This window comes from Panulirus ornatus, chromosome 1, assembly GCF_036320965.1.
Source record: "Panulirus ornatus isolate Po-2019 chromosome 1, ASM3632096v1, whole genome shotgun sequence".
Classification (NCBI taxonomy): Eukaryota; Metazoa; Arthropoda; class Malacostraca; order Decapoda; family Palinuridae; genus Panulirus; species Panulirus ornatus.
Window position 1 is genome coordinate 78,051,901 of NC_092224.1, and position 22,184 is coordinate 78,074,084.

The 22,184-nt window shown below is 43.8% G+C and overlaps 1 protein-coding gene across 3 annotated transcripts in view; it reads left to right on the plus strand.

Moving 5' to 3' along the window:
• The window catches only part of LOC139749877 (uncharacterized), a 189,723-nt gene that overhangs the window by 138,607 nt on the left and 28,932 nt on the right, over window positions 1-22,184 (plus strand). For all 3 annotated transcript variants that reach the window (XM_071664254.1, XM_071664263.1, XM_071664271.1), the window contains exon 3: window positions 11,622-11,707. In XM_071664254.1, the coding sequence (XP_071520355.1) occupies window positions 11,622-11,707 (86 nt within the window). The remainder of the gene's footprint in view (window positions 1-11,621; window positions 11,708-22,184) is intronic.

Sequence of the window (22,184 nt, forward strand, 5' to 3'; positions counted from 1 at the left end):
AAGGAACTAGTAATCTCCCCTCATTCTATCCTGCTTCAGTTGGTCATCTCCCCTTGATAATTATCAATCCCCGAGCTAATTACCTCCTCAGGTTGGGCAATCTCCCCAGGTTCCCTGTGTGAGTGTCCACGGCAGAGCGCAGGATCTACATGCTGATGGCAGCAGCAGCAGCAGGAGGGTGGTGGTGGTGGGAACGGCACCAATTGGCAACCGAGGACTCGCTTCCTCAACTTTAAGACTTGAAATATCCTCTCTCTCTCTCTCTCTCTCTCTCTCTCTCTCTCTCTCTCTCTCTCTCTCTCTCTCCTCTCAAATGCACATCTAGTGTCATGTTGAGTGTCCCCCGGGGCGAGGGCTGCACGTAGCGTTTATTTCATACCAAGCTGGAAATACCCGAGATAAATGTGTATTCTTGAATCTACATTCCCAAAGCCCCAGCGCTCATAAATGAAACACACAGGAGCTCTTCCTGCGTAGTAACCAAATAAACCACCGATATGTATATATATATTTTTTTCATACATATTCGCCTTATCCCACGTTAACAAGGTAGCGTTACCAACAGAAGAGTGAGCCTTAGAAGGTCTATCCTCACTTGGCCCACCTCTCCGTTCCTTCTTTTGGAAAATTATAAACGGGAGGGAAGGATTTCCAGCCTCCTGCTCCCATATATATATATATATATATATATATATATATATATCTTTTTCTTTCTTTCAAACTATTCGCCATTTCCCGCGTTAGCGAGGTAGCGTTAGGAACAGAGGACTGGGCCTTTTTTGGAATATCCTCACCTGGCCCCCTCTGTTCCTTCTTTTGGAAAATTAAAAAAAAAAAAACGAGAGGGGAGAATTTCCAGCCCCCTGCTCCCTCCCCTTTTAGTCGCCTTCTACGACACGCAGGGAATACGTGGGAAGTATTCTTAATCCCCTATCCCCAGGGATAATATATATATATATATATATATATATATATATATATATATATATATATATATATATATACACGAACATAGTACATAGAAACGCGCACCTACATAGAACATCCTCCAACAGCCAGGACCCCTTACAGAAAGGGTTCTGGTATCGCCTTGTGCCACTTTCCCAGGGTTCCCTGCATCTCCACGGCTGCACTACCTTCAGCAGCAGGGACAGGATGGACTACTTTGATACGGGGAGCTCTTTGGCGAGACCGTACCCAGTTCCGTCAAGTGACGATGATGCACTTCGCTAAAGGTCGACTTTTTCACACGCGGCGATACCACAACAGAGAGAGAGAGAGAGAGAGAGAGAGAGAGAGAGAGAGAGAGAGAGAGAGAGAGAGAGAGAGAGAGAGAAAATAACTGAGATCGCATTTCACGTTTCACTCTAATGGACTTTAACACCGTGTGAATCTGCGTTTGGTAACATACCTTTTGATATATATATATATATATATATATATATATATATATATATATATATATATATATATATATATTTTTTTTTTTTTTTTTTTTTTTTCCATACTATTCGCCATTTCCCGCGATAGCGAGGTAGCGTTAAGAACAGAGGACTGGGCCTTTGAGGGAATATCCTCACCTGGCCCCCTTCTCTGTTCCTTCTTTTGGAAAATTAAAAAAAAACGAGAGGGGAGGATTTCCAGCCCCCCGCTCCCTTCCCTTTTAGTCGCCTTCTACGACACGCAGGGAATACGTGGGAAGTATTCTTTCTCCCCTATCCCCAGGGATAATATATATATATATATATATATATATATATATATATATATATATATATATATATATATATATATATATATATATATCTTACAGTCTACGCTTGCTTTCAAACATTCAAGGTTATCCCAGCTGGTATCATCACACACACACACACACACACACACACACACACACACACACTTACTGGCACGTTAGTAATAATAATAATAATTAACCGTTTTTCTTGTTGGCTTCACACTTTTACATGGTGCTTCTTGTCCACCCGGAAGAAACAGCAGCTCATATGACCATCTCTGTGCTACTTTTGAGAGAAATTCTTGGGGTTATACAGAGTCATTCCTCCCTAGTGACACGGGGTTTGTTATGTTCGGGTACGCTGGGTGGAAACGTTCACCTCACACCTCTCCCTCACACCTCTCCCTCTCACTTCCCCTCACACTTCCCCTCACTACTACTGGAGACAAAGTGGCTGAAAGTAATCGTCCGATGTCCCAACGTCTCACTAAAACGACTAATTCACAAATGTGTGAGTTTAACAGGTTTATGCAAGGTCTGGTAATCCGGCGTAGATGGTGCAACATTCTCTCTCTCTCTCTCTCTCTCTCTCTCTCTCTCTCTCTCTCTCTCTCTCTCTCTCTCTCTCTCTCCAAAACGAGGGAAATTAGATTTCACTCTTTTAATGCTCTCTAAGGCAGCGAGTCTACCAAGGGGAATTGGGGCGTCCGAGCCTTCTATTTTTCCGCTCGTCTACGAGGATTCAGGTAAGGGGTGTGTGTGTGTGTGTGTGTGTGTGTGTGTGTGTGTGTGTGTGTGTGTGTGTGTGTGTGTGTGTGTGTGTGCAGCTAACGGATGTGGTGTCGGCCGATGAGGGGGTGGTGGTGCCTGGCTGGTGGTGGTACTCTCAGCAAGCGATGCAGTTCTGTAACTGAAGGAGAGAGGAATCGGTGATGACTGAAAGAGGCTTCAGGTTGCGAGCGCTTTCGACAGAGGTAACTTCATATTTGCTGGGTTTGTGGAACACGACGTTGTGGGGTATAGAGGCATTTCTTAACGGAAAAGACTGAGGGATATTGGGTACAAAATGGCTTAGGGAAGAGTGAGGGGGGATTTATTTTGTCTGTCTTTCTTGTGAATGACAAGCGGTATGAAAAGATGATTGAAACTGCAAATGTGTTAATCCAAACTTATTTTCAATTATGTCGTTCGACTTAAATACGTTCCAAATGCCGGTAATAGCTGTTCATACCCTACTGACGGAGAGCTGAAGAGAGTTAGTTGAATATGTAAATCAAGATGGGGAAACTGTACGTGTGATGTGCGACCTGGATGAGTGGGAGTGACACACCAGGTGATGAGGGAATGATGTGAAGGTTGTAGATAGCTAATGTGTATGCAGAATACGTGCAATATATTTTCAACATAAGGAATGTCCATAGTTATACATAATCTATATATATATATATATATATATATATATATATATAACAGCGAAGACACGATGGACAAAATTCTGACTGGTACGCTCCTGACTGGAAACAATGATGTAGATCCTATACATGACAGGGTTAGGTGGTGCCTTGTCGGCATTCTACTGTACTGTGTTGGTCATCCTCTTATCAGGCCATCACGAACCAGAAGCGAGAACGGAAAAAGTAAGGAGCACTGAAGTGAAAAAAAAAAAAAAATTCAAATAAAAGTTGAGAACTGAAAGCGTGAAACGTTTCTTGCAGGAGAAATTATCTGAAAAATCCGAGAGATATTGATGACGCAGTTTAGACTGAGGCTGGGATGGTGAAGAGGACGTGAGAGAATGCACTGTCAGTTGTTGGCCCCAGAGGTGTGTGGCACGTATCTGGCAGCTTGTGAAAGGAAGAAGAAAATCGTGATGGAACGAAGACTGAAGGAGGTTTGACTGAGGAAGAAGAATGTCTTGAAAGAGGAACTGTACCATCCAAAAATCAAGCTAAGAGTATACAATACAAAGCACTAGATTCAGGAAAAAAAGGGGCATTGCCTTCGAAAATGAGGAAAGTAAATAGGGATCCTGGGATAAGGATGGAGGAAAGTCTAGGGCAATCAAGAATCTTCCTTTGTGAGAAAGTAATTAGATTCAGAGGAGAGGTCTCTGAGAACAGTAAGGATGTACTAGACAAGTCTGGGGAACGCTTGTAACAAAAGGCGAAGTTTGCAAGAGGTGGGGAAAGCAATTAAAAGACTCGCTTGGTCAGGAAGATTTCAGAGAGGTGGCTGTCGACACAGTGTGGCTGAAGTAAGGACACAAGCGGATTCGGTGGTGGGGAGAGGAAGATTACAAAGGAGATGATGAGAGGAGCTGCTACACGCTAAATAAATGACGAGGCTGGAGAGATAGATGAAGAGATGGTGAAGAATTAAGGTAATAGATGAAGAGATGGTGAAGAATTAAGATAATAGATGAAGAGATGGTGAAGAATTAAGGTAATAGATGAAGAGATGGTGAAGAATTAAGGTAATAGATGAAGAGATGGTGAAGAATTAAGGTAAAAGATGAAGAGATGGTGAAGAATTAAGGTAATAGATGAAGAGATGGTGAAGAATTAAGGTAATAGATGAAGAGATGGTGAAGAATTAAGGTAATAGATGAAGAGATGGTGAAGAATTAAGGTAAAAGATGAAGAGATGGTGAAGAATTAAGGTAATAGATGAAGAGATGGTGAAGAATTAAGTAAAAAGATGAAGAGATGGTGAAGAATTAAGGTAATAGATGAAGAGATGGTGAAGAATTAAGGTAATAGATGAAGAGATGGTGAAGAATTAAGGTAATAGATGAAGAGATGGTGAAGAATTAAGGTAATAGATGAAGAGATGGTGAAGAATTAAGGTAATAGATGAAGAGATGGTGAAGAATTAAGGTAATAGATGAAGAGATGGTGAAGAATTAAGGTAATAGATGAAGAGATGGTGAAGAACTGACGTAAAGCTGCGTTACATGAATTTGGAAAATGTGTATGTAAACACCGAAAACTGGATGCACGGTTGATGACTGCACTAAAAGCAGTGATTGTCCCGCTGAATGAAGTTAAAGGCAGCAGAAATGAGTCATGATTACAGAGGAATATGACTTGTTAGCATATCTGGCAAGGTGTAAGGTCCTGGAGTGACTGATCGTGTGAAAAGCATCAGTAAAGCACTTAGTCGGTCAAGAACAGAGGAAGTTTAAGATGGCAGGAAGGTGTGTAAACCAGTTTTTAGCACTTGTCCAAATGCAACAGTTCTAGAAAAAGGGATGAAATTGCAAGTAGCGTTCATTAACTGGAAAAGGGACGGGTTAAAATTAATAGAAAAACATGTTGGTGAACTTCTGACATTTTATGGTGAGCACGAAGCTTTCTGAATGCTGGTAAGATTGTTTAATGAAGGAAGCAGAGCTATGTTAGAGTCAGTGGTAGCACGAGTGGACGGGATGAAGTAAAGCCGGCTATGTAATGTCACCACAGTGGTTTCATTGCTGGGTCATCACACGAGAGTGAGGTAGGGTGAGAGCGGTGCCCTGGTGAATCAGGGTAAAATAGAAAACAAGACACAAACAGTCGTTTTCTGCAGATGATGCGGCGCTCGTAGCTAAATAAGAAGTAAGATAAAACAGAGCTGTAGGTACCCTGATAATGTGTGATAAAGTTAAAAACTGAAAATACAATGTGAGTTGTCCATGTGAGATAGCAATTTGAAAGGATAAGAATTGGAGAGAAGTTAAGGCATTTCGGAGCGGTGATGATAATCAAAGTACTGTAGGGGAGTAAGCCGAAGGTGAGAGTAAAGTCAAGCAAGGAAGGAGACTCAAGAGGTGCAGTGGAAACCCTGGTGACCGAGAAGGATGTAAGACTTGGGTGTGCAAGAACGGAACACCTCTCCCCAGCTGTGAGGTAGGAACGCGATGTCTTAGTTCCAGGTCTGGAGAGACGAAAACATAACACAGCTGGAGATGGATAACACACACGGTATGGCTGAGGTCAGGAGAACAGACAGAACGAAGAATGATCGGGAGTGAGACGTGAACAAATCATGAGACAGGAGTAACAGATGTTATGACCATATGGGATGCACGGCTGAGGATATTATTGGTCGAGAAACCCGACGGTGGTCCTCCTCCTGAAGAAGGTACAAGGGTTCTGAGAAGGAAGGCAACAGTAGAGATACGCAAATGCAATGCATAGACAGCATGTGAGACGAGGGTTACACAGGAATAATTTCTGACCGTGTACTGTGGAAATGTCTTGTTTGTGAAGGTGGAATTTAAGCAGTGGCTTACAGACACGTTTCCGTCAAAGGATCATGTCGAGGGTGTGGCGACAAGGGTGTTGTAAGCCTACGTGGATGCCATTGTTCATCTTAACACAGTAGGCCTGTGCTAAGGATGCGTATGGGACATGAGAGGCTGCATTTATCTAGTCCATCCCACACATCAAGGTCAGATATGTACAAAGCTAAAACTAATAACTTTGTGATCACTGAAGGAACCCATCAATACCAGTTAACTGAATTTCACGATATTTTCCAATCTGCAACGAGGTCAGACTGGAGGGTGAACTAATATAACTTGAGGCAAGATTTGGGAGGGTACGGGTCTTCAAGTCCTTCTGGCAGGATGAAACTCGAGGTGGGAACGAGAAGAAACGCCGAAAACATCAGGCAACCCCGGGATCATGTCATAACTTAGTCAGGCAAGCGGAAAACTAAGAAAACAGCCAATAAAAAACGAGAGCGATGAATATTTGATGATCGGTGAGGAAGAAAAAAAAAAGAAAAAGGGAATCGCGTCTGAAAATGGAGGAGGAGGGGAGGGGGGAGACTCCTGTAGCCATCAGCACAAAAGTAATGACAAGTGATCAGTTACCTTACAGTGGATGATGAATCCGGGAGACAGATGAGATCTTAGACACCACCTGTCATGGTAATATTAGTCTATCTCTCTCTCTCTCTCTCTCTCTCTCTCTCTCTCTCTCTCTCTCTCTCTCTCTCTCTCTCTCCCATCCCTGTAATCCAGCAGACCCCCTTGCAGCTTCAAGGCTGCGCTACACTCAGCAGGAGGAAGAGGACGGGACTCCCTTTGAAGCGAGGAAACTCTGTCTCTGACGAGACACTGAACTCTTTGTTTCGTCAGCTGACGATGACACACACACCCTCGCCAAAGGTGGCCTTTCAAAACACAAGGCAGTACACCTCAGGCAGGTAGAACCCGATAACATATATCTACGAACCCGTGTTACAAAGGACGATGCGCAGCAGTCTAGGTCACTTCCTAATTTAATGAAAAAATAAATGGTCTTCCAAACGCCGGAATAATCCCTTGTTTGACACGAGTTCACAACAATTATCCCCATGCTCAGAGGAGGAGACCTGACGCTCGTCCAGGGCTCTCGTCCAATTTCCCTCACAAGCCCCCTCTTGATCCGTGCATTTGAGACTGTTGTTCGTCGGGGGGGGGGGCTGATAGCCGCCCTCCAGGAAAATGAGAATTAGGACCTGAACCGACATTTCGACGCTGGTTCATACGTTCAATACGCAGAGGAGACTCAGAGCCTGAACCAGTAACCGAGACGCTGATTCACAGACTGAGAGAGAAGACTTTGAACCTGAACACCAACTGTTCGAAGTTGGTTCACAGTTTCATACACAGAAGAATCGGAACCTGAACCAATATCTAGAAGCTGATTCACCGATTCACATTCAGAAGAATGAAGCTGATTAACAGATTCATACACAGAAGAATCAGAGCCTAAGCCAACATCTAGATTCTAATTTCACAGATTCATGAATGGAGGAGACTCAGAACTTAAACTAGAACGTAGAACCTTCATCAAAGGCAAAAATGAATACAGGAAAACGGGGAGCCGGAACAATATTTACGAAGTTGGTTCAGTGACTCACACAAACAATGGAAAATCTCTGTGATTCCTGCGGGAGAAAAGTTTCGAAGATGTATACAGCGACATGATGTTACCCACTGATCCTAAAGAGATATCCAGTCAGTTATCAATATACTTAAGTGTCAGTATACTCAAATATCATTATACTCATGTATCAGCAAACTAAAGTATCAGTAGGCCTAAGTATCAATATATTCAAGTGTCAATGTACTCAAATATTATTAAACTCAGGTATCAATATACTCAAGTATCAATGTAAGTATCAATGTAACATTAAACTCAAGGATCAATATACTCCAGTATCTATGTACTCAAGCACCATTAACCTCAAGGATCAACATACTCAAGTACGAGTGTACTCAAGTAACTTTAAAATCAAGGATCAATATACTCAAGTCCTAATGAACTCAAGTAACATAAACTCAAGGATCAATACACTTCGGTACCACTGTACTCAAGCAGCATCAAATTCAAGGATCAATATACTCAGGCCCAGGCTGGTCGATGACAGTGGCGCCGTGGGGTGGGATGGGTGTGTGTGTGTGTGTGTGTGTGTGTGTGTGTGTGTGTGTGTGTGTGTGTGTGGGGGGGGGGGGGGGGGGGGGGGGGGGGGGTAGTAGTAACCATGCACACGTGACACGAGCGAGAGCCACACCGCATCCCGTCCTTCCGTGTCATTCCCCCTGAGCGTTGTTCAGCGTGAAGGCTTGCCTCTTTTATGTTGTAGTTGTCGGGCATGAGATAATATACGGATTACCGGGTGAAAGCAACCTTCACCTGGGTATCTACCTCGCCAGGGAGGAGGTGTTCGCACTCCACCTGCGGGTAAGGGCATATATAAAGCTTTCACGAAGGAGTAATTTCACATGACTCTCTCACTATGGGGTAATTTCACATGAATCTCTCACTATGGGGTAATTTCACATGAATCTCTCACTATGGGGTAATTTCACGAGAATCCTTTACCCCAGGAGTAAATTCAGATGAATCTTCCTCCCACGAGTAATTCTACATGAATCTCTCACCTGGGAATGAAGTCGAACTATGAACGAACAGATGACTGCTTAAAAGAACAGCTTCTGCAACTAGGGAAACCCTGCGAACCCATCAATCATGTAATCACAAAAGACGATTCTAAAATCATAGACGAGACAACTTCTGCCTCACACGTTTCTGTTTCAAGTCTATACACGCTATGGAAGAAGGAATTCTATCCTTCAGTGTGTATCCACCATGCACAGGAATAGAACCATATAAAACCATTCGATGAAAACTCAATTTACGCTCATTTGTCGGAGGCTGACAACGGCCCTCCAGGAAAATGAGAATTAGAACCCGAACCGACATTTCGAAGCTGATTCATAGATTCATTACATGGATAAGACTTCAGACCCTGACCCGGTATCTACAAGCTGATTCACAGACTCGTACATAAAGACGACTCTGAACTTGAACCAATATTTCGATTTTCCCAGCTAACACGCAGGACAACTTTTCCGAACACGAATGAAAAACGTAAACATCTATTCATCCACAATCATCGACCAGGGCGGTAATACTGCCTGGGTTTCGGAAGGATTAATAACGATGGAGCAGTGAACCAGCACTGCTGTGGCTGTCACGTTCCCCTTCACTGACCCAGGATGCAGTCCCTTCCTACTGCCTCACATACACAAGAGTTACTGGCTTCCACGTCACAAACACACGCACAATTTTCGACCACGCGTAACTCACGCCGCTCTATCCTTCAGCTCCAAACTGTCATAATCCTACGCACGCACGCGTACAAGTGCATCAAAGTAACGCATCTCCGGCTTGGAGCCGGAGTGGTGCCACAGGTTGAGGAGGAGTGAAGGGTCACCAGCACCCGTCGTAGACCACCACACGACTAGTGACCCACCTTGCCTCTACCGACACTGCTCCTAAACCCCCGTTCATTTTCTAACCTTTTCTGAAACACTTCTTCTGTTGAACACAGTCTGTCTACTTCCTCACCTCATCCTGTTTTCCTCTTCGAAACTCAACTGTCCACGGCTGCCTCTCCCCTCCACAATCAGTTCCCTAGCTACAATCTTTACCATCGTTTCTGCTCCAAGAACAATGTGTGTGTGTGTGTGTGTGTGTTTACTGTCCTACACCTACTGTATTGTCCGTCTCGTGGATCCTGAGTCTCCCAAACCCAACGTCATCTGGCTCACAATTTCTTGACTCCCAATAATGTAATTCTGATGTCTTGTGCGTTATCCCCTAATTCTTGAAACTGTGTACAACTCTCCGAGTGTCTGACTTCCTGCCACGAGGTGCTGACCTCACCCCATCCGTTCAGGGGGTTGAGATCAGCTTGGCTGGTCTCAAGATATCAAGACAGTTCAGCGGAGGACGATCTTGGGCAAAGACGTGAACAACCCAGTAAGGCTTCCAGACTGCCACGACCAAACGTTTCTTCAGCGAAATGGACCTTTCTTATACCTCAGCTGACCCTTCCCACTCTCCATACACCATAGCTCCCCTCATATGGGTCTTCCAACCACAATATTTTCTATATCGCCACCAACTGGCTGCCTCCAGCCCACCCTCGAGACGCCAATTTTGGAAGTTTGTGAGAGCTCTTTTCTCAGCTTTTTACGATGATCTTTGTTAGGGCCATCGTTAGGCCAGGAGGCCTCCAGCTGTGCTGACTATATACCTGAGCTCATCTCGGCTGGCATGGAGTCCTACCTCCCATCTGCTGCTGAACCTTGATCCCCTCATCCTCGGGTCTGGTCGATCTTGTTCTGCTGTTTGTCACACTCGGTATTAAGTGCACTAGGCCGTGAAAAAATCCTCCCTTCTTAATAGTCTCGTTTTGCCTTCACTTTTGCTTGAAATCGCTGTATAAATAAGCTCTCATCTGTAGCGTCAAACAACCTTCATAAAACAAGAGTCTCCTGACTTGATTTCTTCCATTGCTGGAAAAAAAATCCGTTTGATCATTGGCCAAAATGATCTCCAGAAGCTTCTGCAAGCCACCTATTCCTACTGTTTCCTCGACCTAGTCAATCTAATGTCAATTCTCCCACTGATAGAGCCGCTCTTCTCAACACCTTGCTTTTCACGAACTTTGCTTTGGATAATTTCACATCTGCTCTTCCTCCCGCCTCCCACCGAACTTATGGCCTTTCCTGCATGAGGAACTTCAGAGAATTCTCCCGTCATGAGGGTCAAAATGGCATAACTCCTCGTGTCCTATGGAAGTGTGCCTTTGAGCCAGCTCCAACTCTTGCTCGCCTATTTCGTCTCTGTTGAGAAACTCTTAACACTCCCTTCTTCTTGGAAGTATGCCTTGGTGTAGTTCATCCTTAAGGAAGGAGACCTTTCTAACTTTCCCAACTACCGTTCCATGCAAATGAGTCCTTTCTTCGTCTGTTCCTGATGCTACCTCGCCAAGACGTACGAGGCAATCATGTATGAAAAAAAAATTGTGTATATATATATATATATATATATATATATATATATATATATATATATATACATATATATATATATATATAACTGGACTCTGCCTTCTTAAGGTTACACCGTGAGTGAAAAGTCACCTTTGGTTGAGGCTGTATCGTTGGAAGTACAGTCTCGCCAAGGACCTTTTCACTCCAAGGATTCCACACGTCTCTACTACTGGATGTAGCGCAACGTTTGGATGTAAAACTGGAACGTGACATTGCATAACGCATCCATTATTGTAGACATAATGTTTATCATTTTATTTGGTGATTATTTACGTAAAAATTGATGTGATGGGGTCAAAAGTGCTTCTTGCAAAACACAATGTCTGGAGTGGTGAGTGTCATCTAATTCCACCGTGTTTATGAGAAGGTTTTTACCTCATTTTCTTGGTGAGTGTTAATAGCATTGTAGTTGAATTCCTGTTATTGTCACCCCTCACAGGTGGTGTCATCTATGTCTACCACATGTTGGCTTCAGTGAGGATTCTGACTCTGGCTTCCCCGTTACAGGCGGAGTCGGGGCCCCCCGCGGCTGGACATGTCGGGGTCAGCGACGGTGCTACTGCTGCTGCTGGCCGCCTCCTCGGTGTCTGCCCGTGAGTATTCTGCACATACACACACACACACACACACACACACACACACACACACACACACACACACACATCTCATATATATAACTTGAAAGTAGAATCCAAAGAAAACAAGATCAGTAGGTTCAGCAGGAGAGAGAGATTCAAGTTACTCGAAGTGTCAGTGTGACTGGAGAGAACCTGAGGAATTGGAGTGGTTTTGAATACCTGGGTGTGGACGTGGAAGCGATTGGAACCAAGGGAGCTGAAGTAAGTTATGAGGTGAATGAGGAGTTATAGGTCCTGTACGCATTGAGGTATGTGTGGAAAGAAAGGTCACTGTCTGTGGGAGGAAAGGTGGATATGTTGGGTGGTACAGTCATCGCAATGATGTTGTACGGATGCGAGGCGTTGGCATTGGATGACGAAGTGCAGGAGAGGTTGAATGTGTTGGAAATGAAATCTGATGACATTATGTTGTGTGAAGGCGGCTGATCGAGTAAGAAATGATAGGGTAAGAGAAGTGTGTCGTGGTAAGAGGAGTATGTATGAGAGAGATGAAGAGGATGTGTTGGAATAGTTTGGACATATGGAGAGGATGAGCGAGGAGAGGTTGACTAAGATGGTATACATGTCAGTAGTGGAAGGAACAAGAAAAAGGGGAAATCTAAGGAGGAGGTGGAAGGATGGGTGAAAGATGCTTTGCGTGTTCGGGGCCTCAAAGTGCAGGAGTGTAGTGCAGAGGTTACGAGGCGTGCATGTGACAGAACTAATTGGAATGATGTGGTGTACAGGGGACGACGTGCTGTAAACTGGCCGAACCAAGGGATATAAGGCGATCAAGGAAATCCACAGAAAGGTGTGCGGGGCCAGAATGTAGATAAGGGGCTCTGGTTTTTGAGCAATTTATATGACAGCAGGAAAGTAGATGTGAGCGAATGAGGTCATTTTTTCTTATGTTCTTGACGCTACCTCGCTAACGAGAAATGACGATATATATATATATATATATATATATATATATATATATATATATATATATATATATATATTTTTTTTTTTTTTTTTTTTTTTTTTTTTTATACTTTGTCGCTGTCTCCCGCGTTTGCGAGGTAGCGCAAGGAAACAGACGAAAGAAATGGCCCAACCCCCCCCATACACATGTACATACACACTTCCACACACGCAAATATACATACCTACACAGCTTTCCATGGTTTACCCCGGACGTTTCACATGCCTTGATTCAATCCACTGACAGCACGTCAACCCCTGTATACCACATCGCTCCAATTCACTCTATTCCTTGCCCTCCTTTCACCCTCCTGCATGTTCAGGCCCCGATCACACAAAATCCTTTTCACTCCATCTTTCCACCTCCAATTTGGTCTCCCTCTTCTCCTCGTTCCCTCCACCTCCGACACATATATCCTCTTGGTCAATCTTTCCTCACTCATTCTCTCCATGTGCCCAAACCATTTCAAAACACCCTCTTCTGCTCTCTCAACCACGCTCTTTTTATTTCCACACATCTCTCTTACCCTTACGTTACTTACTCGATCAAACCACCTCACACCACACATTGTCCTCAAACATCTCATTTCCAGCACATCCATCCTCCTGCGCACAACTCTATCCATATATATATATATATATATATATATATATATATATATATATATATATATATTCATATGATAAAGGGTCACATTTGGTAAGGCTGTACTGTCGTCAGTTGACGAAAGAGTAGACAGTCCCATTAGGGAACTTTTTTCTTCGGAGTTCCACATACCCTGCTACTGAGCGTAGCGCAGCTATAAAGCGGCAGAAACCTCTGGTTATAACCCAAAGACGTATTTTTTTAAATGGGTCCTGGGGCTGTTGAACAATTATCATGGAAATAAAGTACTAGTCATAATAATAAAGGAATTGTCTGCAGAGTGATAACAGTAGATGTGCTTGATATATGTAAATGTTGATATACACGAGGAAAGAAAAGATAAGGAAACACGGACGTCCTAAGCGATCTCGTGTAGCAACATCATCGGGGGAAAAACAGAGATGGAAGAGAAATCATGACAAAGCCAGTATGTATACATACGTGTGGACGTCATTACATTATTCACTCGTCAACACATGTCAGGCTTTTCAGAGACCTTCCCTTTGATAAGGAGATAATCAGCACAAAGCCAACACATATACACAGTGGGAGTGTGATATCCAGTGGCAGGAGGTGCGTCTGATGTCTGGCATCAGTTGGCAGTGGCTCGTCTGTCACTGAATTTGTCATTACAGTCTCATGACAGACGAGCGGCCGACAACACCCGCCTGTCGCCACTGACACAACTCATGCCAGTGGCTGTCGCGTTCCCACTCAGTAATAATGGATTGGCTTTGTACTGATTCATTACCAGAGGAAAGGTCTGTGAACAGCCCTGATGATGTGACTGTTCAACACTGTCATTGTGATGGAGAGCGACCAAAAGTGACGCCAGACGCAAACACCAAGTGCACCTCACGCCACCAGGTGTCATTCTCCTACGTATACTGGGTCTATCCTGATACCCTCTGTTCTCCCATGATGATGTGAATCCACAACATCGCTTGCAACGTTCATGTTTCCTTCTTTCCTCGTATATATATATATATATATATATATATATATATATATATATATATATATATATATATATATATATATATATATACTGGTATACTCTAGACTTCATGGATGAAAATCCTTTGTATTACCACAACATCTGTATGTTCTCGTCTGATATACAACCTTTCAATACATATCATTTGTAATAAGTTACTTAGTTCGTTGGTTACTGAGGCTTTGAGCCTATTAACTGCCAAAATCATTAAGACCATCAACGTCAAGTGAAATATCTTGAACACTTTCTTCAAATGTTCGAGATAATTTTAAGACTACTGAGAAATAGAACTCCTTGAGGATGCGTGTGTTTCCTTTAGCGCCACCATGCGCCCTTCCATACCCTCTTGAAAGGATTATGTTCATGCAAGACCGAAGCTCCATTCAAATGTCTCGAGCAGCACGACACTGGTTCAGTGAGTATCGAACACACCCACCCTTTATAATGGCCAGGTAAGGTCCATTTGGAAACGTTCACGCCTGCATAGTACAGTTTCGGTTGATGCTACACGCTTGTCAAAAATTGGCATCATTCAGAGCGAACAACTAATTCGTGTTTAAGCGACTGGAATCCATGACGAAGTGTAACTTCACAGTGAAAGAAGATGGAGAAAATATATTTGGGTATGAATGAATCGGGTTGTGAATATATCTATCGTGATATATGACTATGACCGTATCTCTCACTGTGAGTTAACTGTAATGTTGACATCAGTGTAATAACGTAAAAATAATGCAATTTTCGAACCAGTTTATTCACGCAGGATGAAGCATAAATGTGACTCGTAAAGAAACTTTATTTTTACGAGGTTTCATGATTTCCTCTGTAAATTACTGTCATTTACTTTCGACGTGTGTTTTACAATCACTTACATTTTTCTCACCACTCATTATCACGTGTAGCCCCCGTTGTTATGAGGGCATCTCGAATTACAGTGTCTGTCTATCATCCAACGGTAGATGTGCAGAAACACTGCGAAGGCCTCAGATGCCTTTAGTAGAGAGAAGACCTGTGTATATGTAAATGTTTACCACAGGAGATGAGGAGTGTTAGACGGTATAATGTAGGAGTTACGGGCCTCGCTAAGTAGAGATGATCTGGAGATCTCTGTTCTTAGGGAAAGTTGGATCAAACTAGCGAATCACGAGATTCCCTCACAGAGTGTATCAGGCAGGAGCAGCTCCCCCATAACACAGACAGTTGGCTCAACAGGAGAGGACCTGGGTTAGCTGAGGTATGTCAGATGCAAGTGTAGGACGAGGGTCACTTGCCTGTGTCACAGACCAAAAATGTTGTATGAAGTTCGAAGTGAATACTTAAACTGTATAAAAGTTCAAAGTAAATGCATAAACTACATATAACTTCAACGTGAATACATACACTACATAAATATTCACAGTGAATACATAAACGATACAAATGAAACTGAATGAAAAAGAAAAAACCAATTAAAGGCGTAATCTATGGACCTCGAAAACTGAACGTAACTGCGATTGATCAGATTTGGGAAGAAACTTATAAAGTACAACGTTTCATATCAAGTTAAATAATAACTTTAGCAGTGTAGATTGTCTGAGTTTCACGGGTACCTCAGAATTCTAAGAAGTTATCCGTGATACATTTATGAAGTAATTCAATACAGAACCTGCCCGAGGGACCAACATTCTCGACTTAGCGTCCACAAACAACTCGAGTGTTAGTAGAAACACCGAGTCTGGTGTAAACTAGGTCGCGGTCATCACAGGGGAATCTGCACCGAAATTGCCTGATTTTAGACAAGAAATTATAACGGATTAACACGCTGTAGTCGGAGAGGAGTTTGGTCGGTACAACTGATCACCGACAATGTATTTTCCACTTGGCTTTCAACACTCTTGGAAATGCTCCTAGAAATGCTGATCAACAAGATACCCGTCTATGAATTCTAGATTTTATACCTATAGTTTTTGATCCTCTTCGCACTGCTCTCGACTTAATATAAGCTGGGATGGTAGCTTCAATGAAAACGATATGCACGTTGCCTGGCAAAGCTTCAGTGATACTTTCAAAGTAGAAGAGAGAACATATTGTCATAATGCATGGCTGACGGTCATTTTCCAGAACTAAGTTAAAATGGTAAAGCATAGACGTGAAGAACCGTTCGTTATCGTAGAAAATAGCACAGAAGAAACTCGGAGAGCAACAGGACGATAGTTAGATGGGGGTTTAGAACGGTCATCCTTCTTAGGGATGGGATGTACCAACGAATGCGTCCATGATGGTGGAGTTTTGGTTTTTAAACAGAAACAGAACCGACGAGCAAAGCACAGGTGCAATTTCAGAGGCACACCCTTTCATTACACGGGGACAGATGCCATCAGGACCACAAAACTTGCTTGTCTCTAGGGAGAGAGGCACTTTCAAGACTTCGAAAAGAAATTATGGGTTACGGGAAGAGGCATAGGATTAGTAAGAGGAGCATCAGGGGGTGAAGGACTGTTAGAGTCATCCAAGATGGAGTTAGACGAGAAAAGGGAACCAAAGAGAGTTGCTTTGTCTACGAGAGACAGCTATAGTACCGTCAGAACGGAAAAGTGAAGGAAAGTAGGAAAGACAAAAGTTGTTAGCGATGACCTTAGCTAAAGACCAGAAAGACCTATCAACAGATAAGGTACTTGCAATGATTACGGGCAGTGATAAATGCTGAATGGTAATCGTAGGAAGGAGAGTTTTTCCAAGCCCGATATGCATGATCCCTTGCTTGAATGGCCTTAAAACAGGAATGGTTGAACCATGGATTGGAAGAAAAGGTCGTCTTGGAGGGAAAGGGGATAAATGCTTCCATTCCCATCACAATAAACAGCTGTGTTTGACCGAAAGAGAAGCATCACCATATTAAGAGAAAGAAATTTACTTAAGGAAATTCAGAAAAGAATTTTCGTAAATCATTTCGGTTAACATTATTGAGTTCCCAACATTTATGTTTAGAAGGGACTGCTGGAGGGGGAGGTGCCAATAGAACAGATACATTTAGGAGAGTATGATTGGATAAACCATCTGGGAACGAGATTGTGTATTTACAGCGCGAAGGATATGGTGAAAAATAAATCTAGAATATTAGGAGAGTGATCACAGCGGTCAGGCATATGAGTGGGGAGATATTTGCTCTAGATCACTGAGAATGAAGAACGTGAGGGCTTCAATCCTTCCACCATCCGTATGGGAGGAATTCAACCATTCCCTATGGTGAACGGTGAACTTCTTAACAAAGAGGATCTCGGCTTGCGGGAGAGAGGATGCCACAGTCTCACGGTAGGAGTTTAAATAGTAGAAAGACAAAAATTGCAGAATTAGGAGAACAGGAGGCGAAATAAAGGAGAAGTGTGGTAGCTGGGAGACAAGACCTTAAACCACATAACATCAAAGTTTGGGGACTCAGGGCATTCGAGTGGAGATTATATCTGGCCATGAGAACGGAGCCAGTGAGATCGTCATTAAACAACTGGGTCTCAGACAGTAGTCTTAAGATATGAGGAGAGGTACTAGACAGATGGTGTTCAACAGAAGAAAGGTTACAAGCGAGTCCAAGAATGCTGGTACTGTGAATAGAAAGAGGGTGAATGAATTGAAAAAAAAAAAAAGTGCCAGGATCTGCACAAGTTAGTCAGGGCTGTTTTACCTTGTCCAGCTCCTTTTGCTAATATGGCTTACAGTTACACCTCGCCATGTTAGTGTGTGGACTAGTATTCAACAGCTCTTATGGTGGCTCTTCGATTACTCTCCATTACCCTGTGGTTAAGTCTCACTTTCCCTAATTGCCATAAATGTGAACTTTATGTTTCGATTTTCCTCTTTTCGCATCTGTAAAGTCTGGTTGCCTTTGAGGGTATCAGGCGAGTGTGTTCTTTAAGACTGATGCTTGAGTTCTATCGTGCTCAGAGAAAATGTCTTTACGGGGGGAGATCAGATCTGGTCTTGGATTTCTCCTAAAAGGTTCCCGTTTGCGTTGCGTGTTGACAATCAGTTTTGTTCCAAGGGACCAGGTCTAGTGCGGTTGATATGGTAACTTCCACGGGTATATTGGCTGTTCCTGGCATGTTCAGCTTGTCTGACATGGATGATAAGTTTTACCACTGCCGGGGATTATGTCAGGGGGGTTGTAAGCAACCTAATGGTCCACGAAAGTTCATAAGTTCGGCACTGGGTGTTGTGTGCTACAGTATTGTGTGTATATTAAGGTACACATAGTATGGGATACGTATGATCATATTTCTACCAGTTATGCTTGTTCTAGAATATCCTTTTAGGCTCGTCGACTCGTACACCTGAGCATTATGATCACCGAGGTTACTGATAAGGGTCAGGTCACCGATAATAATGGCGGGTTCAGATAGCTCTCTCATCCTGTAGCAGTCTGACATCACGGTTCTCCCTGGTCGTGATGGTATGCAGGTGGAGGTATAAAGGTCGTTGGCCATCGGGTCATGAAGTTTACTGACAATCGTCATGGGCAAGTCTCTCCTAAAAGCCATACTCAACTCCTGTATGGATCTGGCCAATGACTTGGCTTTGTCAAATGGTATAACCCTTGACATTTTAGGGTTTGGCGGTGTGCTCAACCGTGGTCGTTTTCTCAGTATGACATCTGTTTGTTGACGCACGTATGTGATGATGATCAGGTTGTAGAAGTGTCTTTCTGTCCAGTGCAGAGGGTTGCCTTGCATGACTATGGTTACTGAGGGACAGTGAATAAATCTCTGTTCCCCTCGGTTGTTGGTGTTGTTGTTGTTGTTGTTGTTGTTCCTGTTGTTGCCTCTACCGCTGCGTCTTGGAGCGGGGACGCCGGGTTGGGTTGTGGGGTCTTGGTATCACAACCTGTTTAATCAATTGTGTGTGTGTGTGTGTGTGTGTGTGTGTGTGGAGGCTCCGGGTTGGGCGTATTCACACTCGTCCTTTGAGGCGTCCAGATCTCTGGCTGGCTGATTAGTTTCCAGGGTGAGTGGGAGAGAGAGAGCAAGTGCCTCTCCTTAGCCATGGTTGAGGCTGGTTTGGTCGGTGTCCCGAGGCGCGGCACGGAAGTCAGGTGCAAGTCTACCGTCGCTCGAAGCTCGCATGCAGGGGGTGGGTGGCCTGCCTCGAGTGGGGTTGTGGTCGTTGGGGGTTTGTGCCTTGATAGAGAGAGAGAGAGAGAGAGAGAGAGAGAGAGAGAGAGAGAGAGAGAGAGAGAGCCAGATGTTAGGCTTCGCTCACCTGGGGCAGTTAGTCTTGCCTGGTCGGTCATTAGGGAGTCTATGGTTGTAGAGTGTGAGAGGCTGTGACACAAGCTTGCCCCGCCCCGCACCCGGGTGGTGCTGTGTCTGACGTGGACACGATGGTCGGCGACTCCTGGCGCACCTGCCCTTCAGCCCGGCTCATGGGGAAGTCCAACTCGATATTCCAGCTGAAGGTTTTCCCCACCCCCCTCCCTCGCGACCCATCCTGGGTCCCCCCGTCTGCCACCCTCGCCCGCCGTCTGCCTCTCTCTCTCTCTCTCTCTCTCTCTCTCTCTCTCTCTCTCTCTCTCTCTCTCTCTCTCTCTCTCTCTGGTGTTCGTCCCATCCTCCTCTGTCTGTGTCAACGACTGAAATGTGTTACGATAGTTACTGAGCATCGCGGGTCACACACGGTCATGTAGGGAACCGATGTCATCCTCACCCCCTCCCCTCATGAAAATACTTGCCCCACACCCCCTGCAACACTCCCCCACACCCCCTGCAACACTCCCCCACACCCCCTGCAACACTCCCCCACACCCCTTGCAACACCCCCACACACCCTGCAACACTCCCCCACACCCCCTGCAACACTCCTCCCCCCCTAAACACTCCCCCCACACCTGCTACAAAATCCCCCCCACTCTTACCAAGTCTCCTCTAACATCAACATCGAATATGGAGGATCAAAAAACAGTTATCCAGTAAGATGTAGACATAAAGGTTTTTACTCAGCTCTTCCTCTGGAGACAGAAATGGAACGGTGCGACGACGAGAGGAAAACGAATATATATATATATATATATATATATATATATATATATATATATATATATATATATATATATATATATCATCCCTGGGGATAGGTGTGAAAGAATACTTCCCACGTATTCCCTGCGTGTCGTAGAAGGCGACTAAAAGGGGAGGGAGCGGGGGGCTGGAAATCCTCCCCTCTCGTTTTTGATTTTCCAAAAGAAGGAACAGAGGAGGGGGGGCCAAGTTAGGATTTCCCTCTTAACGCTACCAAACCTGTCTCTCATATCCTATCATTTCTTACCCTGATCAAACCTCCTCACACCACGTATTGTACTTAAATGTTTCATTCCCAACACACCCACCATTTGCTGCTGAGAAGGAGGCTCTTCTAACTGATGGCTGCAGACGGTACAAAATGTCCAGTTCGTCATAGGGTTGTCACATTGCCTCCCTTCTACAGTACTCGGTGGTCGGTTGGTCGTCTGCGGGAACAAATGCCGGTGTGTGGATGCATATATAAACTTTACTATGGTTAATGTAATTGTTCTTACTGTTGTATAAACACACACACACACACACACACAACACACACACACACACACACACACACGGGGAGAGAGAGAGAGAGAGAGAGAGAGAGAGAGAGAGAGAGAGAGAGAGAGAGAGAGAGAGAGAGAGAGAGTGAGAGAGAGAGGATTACACAGGAAGATAGATAAAAAGGTACTTGGAGAGACAAAAAAATATCTCAATCAACACAGGAGTTCCGCCACAGAGCTCCAGTTGGTGTTCAGTGGCCAGACAACAACAGTACGGGTGTGTCCACGGGAGGGCACACAGTGATAACACAGCCACGGCCGCTTCAGGGGGGAAACGGTTTACAATATGTATACCCATGAAGCGTAAAGTTGAATACCTTTCATATTATATTAATGAGATATTTACCTGTCAACCACGCAATATCATCCACCAGTCCGCATAAATTAGCGCGATTATGGGCTGCATATTTTGCATATCAAAGGGTAAAATTTTTTCACGTAGTCACTAAATTGCCGGTAGTACTGCATACGCTGAACACACACACACACACACACAAACATACGGGCCTCCGTGCTGTAGTGGCTAGCGTTGCTGACCATGAGTCAGCACGGAGTCGGCTGTACATGGGTTCGTGTTGTGGCCGCCAACCCCAGCTTCCCATCCTCCCCTCGGGAGCTGGTCGATAAATGTGGTATCTGGCTCAGGCAGACGTGTACGTATATATATACACATAAATGACATACATACGAGGTTAATATATATCTATATATATATGCAAGGTGGAGATTAAAGGACATATATACAAGGTTAAGAGATTAAAGGACAAGGTTAATACATATATGCAAGGTTAAGAGATTAAAGGACATATACATACAAGGTTAATACATATATACAAGATTAATAAATATATGCAAGGTTAAGAGATTAAAGGACATATACATACAAGGTTAATACATATATACAAGATTAATAAATATATGCAAGGTTAAGAGATTAAAGGACATATATACAAGGCTAAGAGACGGGACTATACGAGTGTAAAACTCTCCCCCCGTAACACACATATAATAATCACATACACTATGTGGCCCGTTCAAACGATACACAATGGGAAGGTTGACTACAAGGCAGAAATGCACACAGTGGTGTTGATGATGTATGATCCTGAAAACAATCTTAACGAACTAGAACCTATAAACTGTGATAAGTGAGATGGAACAAACAGGACGATTCACGAAGCAGTAAAACACGCACTTCCCGGAGACTGTAAGATATTGATAGTGGCAGAATCGAGTTATATAAAGGGTTAAGAGTGAG